Source organism: Crocodylus siamensis, chromosome 6, assembly GCF_052110815.1.
Source record: "Crocodylus siamensis isolate JL-2025a chromosome 6, ASM5211081v1, whole genome shotgun sequence".
Lineage (NCBI taxonomy): Eukaryota > Metazoa > Chordata > Crocodylia > Crocodylidae > Crocodylus > Crocodylus siamensis.
Genome location: NC_143400.1, coordinates 32282415 through 32290438, shown reverse-complemented (window position 1 = coordinate 32290438; position 8024 = coordinate 32282415). Strand labels below are relative to the sequence as shown.

The window sequence follows — 8024 nt, the reverse complement described above, 5'->3', positions numbered from 1 at the left end:
TTACCCTCCGTCCCCAAAGCCAAGCCAGGTATAACTGCTAGAGTAGATGAACCCAGACTTTTGGTTCCTGACCCTCTGATTATTCATGGAGCTGCCTTCTGACCCGGCTTAGCTCCTGGCAAGGGGCTTTACCTCTTCAAGTGAAGAAAGCATACCCAAGTCATACATAATTAAGTAGGCAGCTCTTCTTAAGCCAAAGATCTGTTAATATGGCAAGCAGAGCCATTGGGCTATCAGACAATATGGCAAGCAGAGCCATTGGGCTATAAGGCCTAGACCAGCTCCTAAGCATAATCTCAGCCTTGGCTGTGCTCTTTCCAGCCTCTCAGATCTTTTTTTTTCCTTCCCCTTTTTTCCCCTTATTTCAGGAGACCCTTTTTCAGGACAGTTTATTTGTGCAAAGGCTTCTCTGAAGTTTCTCTCAGGCACCACAAACAGAATAGAGTCTTCAGGGCCCAGGGCCTGAATTCACTGGTGTTCCATTAGTTTTTGTATACAGTGGTTCACATTTTCTTGGTGGTCCACTCCCCCGTAGCTGGTCCACTCCCCAGATCTGTTTCAAAACACTAATAACCCATTCTTTTCCAGTGTACAAGATAGTCAGGGAAATGGAGGCACTCAGCATTATTGTAGCATACAAACATTTAACTAAAAAAAATTACAAATAGCATCATCATCTGTCACACTAAACTAAAATTTTGCTCTAGTAAGGTCCACCCATGCTAACTCAGTCTGCTTCTAACTCACTTCCTGGGTCTTCCTATTTGAACCCACTGACTTGAAATGATCTACTTCAAACTAACTTCCTGCCTTATTCCTATGCCTCCATACTAACAGACTGCCCAACCAACTCCATCCAAAATAGATTTCTGTACTGAGTCCCAAGTCAGTCCATACATGGCATTAATGTGCTTTAACACCTTTACATGTAGATGCCTGCCTAAACCCACTTAATGTGAATTAAGATAATGTGCATTAAATTTAGGTGTGCTTAAATGCACGTGTAGACATGCCCAGAGAGTTCATCAAAGTTAATAACCATGGAATCAGCAAACCCTGGCAGGTTTATTGCTTGTCACTCCATGTTCGTTCTCTCTGAAGTATCCCACAGCCAGTCTGGTCAAGAAGACACTTACATAGCTATATAACTGAAGTTGTTAGCACTTACATAGAGTGGATACTATTTCCACCTAGGGTAGGTTAAGGGGGTGGGCACAGGTAAAAATGTAGCAAGCAGCACGCCCACTTTTTAGCCCAGTAGCCAATTTCATAGGGCACTTGTCCAGGGAATGGCATAGGGCACTTGCTTGGGGTAATGGCTGCCTTCATCCAGTGGGTTTGGCAGCTTCTCCCACTTTGGTGCCAAGAGGTCTAACCTCCAGGCCCTGGGTTAGGTGTAACACAAAGCTTTGCCATTATACCTCCTCTTAAATCTGGTCAGGGTAGTGTGGCCCACTGAGATGTATGCTGCTATAGAATGGAAGTGGATATCACCCATGGCTCAAATGAGGGAGAAATTATTCCACAACTGTGTACACGTTTTATTCAATGAATATAAATTAATGGTTCCAGAAATCCCTATGCCTGGAGGAGGATGCACCATCCACCATTTTGACCAATGTCCAAGGTTTCAAAGCATTCCATGGGGGTGTGACAGATCCAGGACCAATTATATCATCTACCTGAAAGCATTCAAACACACAATTCTCACCTCCCTGCAAAAACTTTAGCTGTAAGTGCAGGAGGTCTGCAAAGTGGGGAGGGTCAGTCGCTTCTGTTGAAGTGTAATTTTTAATGGGAGGATTAAATCATCACTAGGGCAATGAAAGAGACCCTCCTCCCACCCCTTCCCCAGTGTGTTATTAGTGATAGGTGCTGTTGACTAGAAAGGTGAGACCTGTTTCAAAGGAGGTTCATGATCAAAATTTCTGATGCATTAATTATATATTGTATTTTTCTTAGCCTCGATAAAAAAATCTTTATATTTGTGTGGCAAATTTGAATATGCAGTTATGATACTATGGTTACTTGTCTATCAGACTGGAGGGTTTTTTGGATGATTTGAGAAATTGTCCGGGCTCTGAAGGATAGATGGGATGAAGATCGGCCTTCATAGCAACAAATTACAAATCTTTCCTCAGATAATGGTAAGACAAATGACTGTTAATCAATACCATTTAATTTGATAATCAAATCTGATTGACATAGACATTAGGTTAGAATTTCTCTGAAGACAGCAGCAGGTTGTATGTTGTGGAATAGCTTTCATCCTTTGATGTATTTACAAGCATCAATGTAATTGTTAATTCCCTTGCATGCTCAGAACCATAGATGCTCCAGGGGTTTATATCCCAGAGGTAATGGAACAGTATAGAAACAGCAGCTGGAATCACTGAGATTAACTATCAGGTTTGTAGAAGATGGAGTCATAGGACTCGCATAGACCATTGGCATCGTAAGTGGGTTTTAGCATAATGATCTACCCGGTAATTAGAAGAGTTGCTACAAAGAGGGCAGTAATAACAAACCAGTTTGGGTAGGAATTTTTGTTTTCAAGCATTGTAACCACAATCTCACCATCTAGAAGTATCCTCAGATTATTTCAAGAATTGAAAGGATGATAGAACATTTTCTTTCTCTTTCTCTCTGCCCTCCCCCTTCTACATGTCTGTCTCTCATCACTTTGTCTTATCAAAATATTTTTCATCATCTATCATTTATAAAACTTTGTAATTTCGAGGTCTTGACTCATACCTATATTTTTAGTGGGTAATTTGAAAAATACTTAAAATAAGTTCTATTTTAGTGGGTACTTTGAAAGGTACTAACATCAGATTCAAGTCATCATTCCTTCATATTCCCATTTAAGATCTGATTTTCTTTCTACTGTTTTGTCTCTTATCTGTGCATTTAATTCTTGTTCATGGAATACACCCTTTCAAAAGTATGGTTTAAGGAACAAATGTTATGTTGAATGGGTGGGTGGTCTGTGAATGCTAGTATTGTATGTAGCAATGTCCCTGGCAGGGTATGTCTGCCATATGCATAGAGATGAATGATTTACCACAGTGGGTAATTCCAATCTAGCAGAAAAGAGAGAGGTAGGTTATTGTAATGGTTACATAAAAAGATTACAGCTTAAAACTGATTAAGGGGCAATGCCAGTACAAGTAGCTTCTTAAGAACTTGAAGAGAAGAGATCAACCTGAGAAGCCAACAAACTGACCATCACATGTACACCTTGGCACAGAAAGACTTGGGCTTGTTTGCTGTTTGCATAATACGGCACTGTGTCATTGCTTGGAGGAAAGTTATCACAAGACTGTTCGATGTTTTAAATCTAATGTTGTAACCACAGGTTCACCTTCCAGAAGTATCCTCAGTTAAATTATTTCAAGAATAGAAAGGAAAGATTAAATAATTTATTCTCTGTCTCCTTCTACAGCTCTGTCTCTCATCTCACAGAGTGGAAACAGACATCACGAAACTTAAGCTGGTTAAATGTAGTAGGACACATCCCACCACAGCTGATTTGCTCAATTGGGTGATGCACATTATCTATTGTTCAGCATCAAGCAGGGGCCCAATGCAGGACACTGAGTGACATATTTCTTTTGCATGGGGATTTCACGTCTTTCACTGCCCTGTGCTTCTTTGCCAGGGACAGCACTGGGTCCTGTGTGGCGCCCCTCCATATGACTAATCATCCTTGTTGCCCTTCTCTATAGCTTCTCTAGTCCTACATTTTTTTTGAGGTGTGAGGACCAGAACTGGGAACAGTATTCAAGGTGTGGGTGCATCATGGATTTATAAAGGGGCATGATGATCCTTTCTGTTTTGTTTACAGTTCCCTTCTTAATAATCTCCAACATTTTGTTTGCCTTTTTGATAGCTGCTGAGCACTAAGCTGATGTTTTTAGCAAACTATTCACAATAACTCTCTGATTTCTTTCTTGCATGGTAACAGATAATGTAGAGCCTAGTGTAGATATAGTTTGGTTTATTTTGCCCATGAACATCACTTTACATTTATCAACACTGAATTTCATCTGCTATTTAGTTGTTCATTTGCTCATTCGTGTCACATCTTTCTGTAATTCCACGCAGTCTGCCTTGGTCCAATCTATGAGTGGATGTTTCTAATGTCTAATCCATGAGTAGATATTTCCTGTAATCCCATGACTGCCTAATTTAGCTAAGAGCATTTGATGTGGGACTTGCCCATAGCTTTTTGAAAGTCCACATATGCTGTGTCAACTGGATTGCTCCCATCCACTTGCTTATTGACAGCCTGAAAGAACTCCGGTCCACTGATGATGAGCCATGATTTCCCTTTGACAAAGCTATGCTGATTACTCCCCAGAAAGCCATGTTCATCTATGTGCCTCAAAATTATTTTATTATTGTTGTTGTTGCTGTTACCAATTTTCCAGGAACAGAACTTAAGAAGTTAGGCTCACTGGTCTGTAGTTCCCTACATCCATTCTAGAGCCATTTTAAATATGGCAGTCACATTCTAGTTATCCAAAAGAAAAGCCCATCAAACTTGCACTGAGATCAGATGTGTCATGTGAAACTGTTTACTGGTACTGAAGCTAACTCATAGCAATCTGACAATTGACTCTATTAAAATTCACCTCACATCAGTTTACCCTTTGCCACTGGGGGCGGACTAGTGTTCTCCCAGCTACCTGTCTTCATATTTTTGAAGGGCCTGGCTAAGATTTTTACATAAGCAAGAAATCCAGCCCTGTAGTAGGTTCTGAAATTAGTCCTCATGCCCATGGGAAATCCAAACACCCTTGATCATTCCTATAGATTGTTTTCTTAAGATTTTTTTCTCTCTTAATGCTTTCACCCTCATCATTTTATTTCATTCTCATGAATGGAATTTACCCTTTCAAGAATGTGATGTAGGAAAGAATGCCTAACAAATGTGTGGGAGATTTGTGGTGTCTGTTTGCAGCGGAAGGGATATTTAACTAAAGTGGGGAATAGAGCCTGTCCATCCGAGAGAGAGAGAGGTGATCTATTCTAATGGTTGCCTAAAGCTTCCTCTTAGAGACAATGCCAAAACAAGCAGATTCATACAAGCTTGAACAGGGGAATCAATCTGAGAAAAAAAACAAACTGAGCATTGTACATGCACACAGATACACAGGACTTAGTAGCTGCATGTAGAAAAATGGAACAGCCTGTTTGCTTGTAGAATGGAACGGCTTTTCTTGTAGTGACGCATCATATAGGCTGAGTCAAAGCTATTTCCTATTTCAGTCTATGTTCCCTCAATGCTTTGTTCCAACTGATAAATAAATAAATAGATAGAAAAGATTTGACTTTTAAGAAGTCTGTTGATCATCATGGCTAGTTGCCAGTTCCTGAAGAAATCATATTGGAGATTCAGTTTGGAGAACTATATCCTAAGCACATAGCACCCTAAACCATGGGTTACATGGTTGCATTCCAAGAGTATGGAAGTCATAAACTTCTACTCTTAAAAGTAAGGGCCAGTAGGCAGAATGTGCTTATGGTTGGGTTGTCTCAGGGCAACTTTTTGAAAGAGTTCCCAACAGGGATCAAACTCACATGTTGAGACTCATAAGCAGAATCCTTTAACTACTCTTATATACAATTCAAGTTCACTATATTAGTCTGGGTTTTTTTCTATCTGATAGGTGCTTTGTATGCCATGCCAACCCTTGTTTTATCTGAGGTGTTTATGTTTTAGGGGAAAAATATGGAAGAAAATCTAACCAGAGTGACTGAGTTCATCTTTCTGGGCTTCTCAGACCTCCAGCGCCTCCAACTCCTTCTGTTTGTCTTCGTCTTACTCATCTACCTCATCATCCTGATAGGAAATAGCCTCATCATTGCTGTCACAGTGGCTGACATAAAACTCCACACCCCCATGTATTTCTTCCTCAGGAATCTGTCAGCTTTGGAGATCTGCTACACCACTGTTACTGTGCCCAAGATTTTGTCTGACTTCCTGTCAGAGCGACATACCATCTCCTTCCTTGGTTGTGTAGCCCAAATGTATTTCTTCATCCTCTTTGGTGTCTCAGAGTGCTGCCTGCTGGTTGTGATGTGCTATGATCGATATGCTGCTATTTGTAACCCCATGCGTTACCCCCTCATCATGAATGGAAAGGTCTGTGTTAGGATGGCAGCTGTGGTTTGGACTGTAGGCAACGTAGTGGCATGTGAACAAGTAGCAGCCATATTCTCCTTGCCCTTCCATGGGTCAAATGTCATCAACCATTTCTTCTGTGATGTTCTCCCAGTACTCAGGCTGGCAAGCACAGAAACATCCTTGAACGAGCTCATCACTACCATGCTTAGTGTGGTGTTAATTCTCATCCCTTTCCTCCTGATCATTACCTCCTACATCCGTATAATGTCCACTGTTCTGAAGATGCATTCTGCTGAAGGGAGGCACAAAGCTTTCTCCACTTGTTCCTCACACCTCATCTCAGGTGACCAGAGTACTGCCATAGAACAAGGTGACTATCTGAGGCCCAGCTCTGAAGGGTCTACAAACACTGACCGTGCCCTCTCCCTGTTCTACACGGTTGTTACCCCAACTTTCAACCCAATCATTTACAGCCTGAAGAACAAGGAAGTTAAGACAGCGCTGAAGAAACTTGTGGGCAGGAGTATTGGTTTGCAATTTTCATAATTGTTTTTATATTATTTCATTTTTTTCTTGGACTTTAAGTTGCGTTGTTGGTATCTTAGCTGGGGTTGATGCCTAGAAATCCAAGTCTTCTTTGCACTCTGCGACATACTTTAACACATCTATTATCCTGTAAATTCAAAAGCTGGAAATTCTTTTGCTCCTGAATATCCCAGTTTCTGTGGACTGTTTGGGCTTCAGTTCTTGTCTATGGGAGTTAACTATTCCTTTTTGCTATTTTATTCCTTTTTGCTATTGTATTCCATTTCCAGGGTATGATGGGGGGTACAGGGGAGAGAGACTTTCCATGGCACAGCACAGATAGATGTTAGCATCCAATTTTCATTGATGATCAATGGAATTAGACACCTGTACTATGGTTCAAAATTATTCCTGAATTCTGCTCTTGGCCATTTTGAGCTTAACTGCCTAAACCCTTATTGATTGATCATGAAAATCCACCCTTAGATGAAAAACAAGGAGCAATTTAATTGTTCTTTTTTTGGACATTCAGTGTCAACTGACAAGAGATATTTTCACAGACAGGAAGGGTGGTTTGGAGCATCCTTATCATTAAGGTAATTTCTGAAGGTAAATATTGATAATGGTGTATGTCAGTGAGAAATGGACCTTGGTGAGCTTCCTCCCTTTTATAAAAAAAATACTGGCCGCCTGTATCATATAGCTGCATATCTATACCATGCAGGGTGTGTCTACACAAGAGGATTTACTGTGCAGCAGACTAATTTACTGCACAATAAAGGATACCTATCTACTAGGGCTGTGAGAAATTTCACCGCCAGTTTTGTTTCACCACTATTTCAACCCATTTCAAAGTCAAAACAGCAAAATCAAAATGGAACAGATATAGTTTAAACAACCTCAAAACAAAACGAGGCAAGTCGAAACATTTCACTCTTTCAAGTCTGTTTCAACGTTTTGCTGATAGGCTGTAATGAGAAAGAACAAAACAGCCTATAACTTTGTTTTTTCTGGCCTGATTTGGATGAAACTTGCAGGAATGGTATTCCCTTCTGAGGGCATGAAGTCCACCATGCTTCAAGGAGATAGGTGCAGGGGGTTCAGGGAAACTGCACTCCAAAATCTTGAAAACAAAACTCCTGTCATATGTATGTGTTAAGCCACAGTGGGGTCAAAACAGGAGGCATGCTAGCCCCTCCTCTGGCCACAAAGTCTGCCTCTGTGCTGACTAGAAGGGAGTTCCCCAGCCTGCAGGTATGCTGCTGGTTCTTCCTCCCTAGGTGCAGTACCTTGCATTTGTCATTATTGAATCCCATCCTGTTCTCATCCGCCCACCCCTGTAACCTGTCCAGATCTAGTTGTAGCC

General features: G+C 41.0%; 1 protein-coding gene across 1 annotated transcript; it reads left to right on the top strand.

Annotated features, from left to right (window-relative positions):
* The first annotated feature begins 5737 nt into the window (after positions 1-5737).
* Positions 5738-6679, top strand: LOC149862209 (olfactory receptor 10A4-like). Its single transcript, XM_090053878.1, has one exon. The coding sequence runs from the start codon at positions 5738-5740 to the stop codon at positions 6677-6679; it is 942 nt and encodes a 313-aa protein (XP_089910004.1).
* Positions 6680-8024: the final 1345 nt, after the last annotated feature.

Excerpts from the sequence above, each read along its gene's own strand:
- LOC149862209 (XM_090053878.1), top strand. The coding sequence starts at position 5,738 with ATGGAAGAAAATCTAACCAGAGTGACTGAGTTCATCTTTCTGGGCTTC.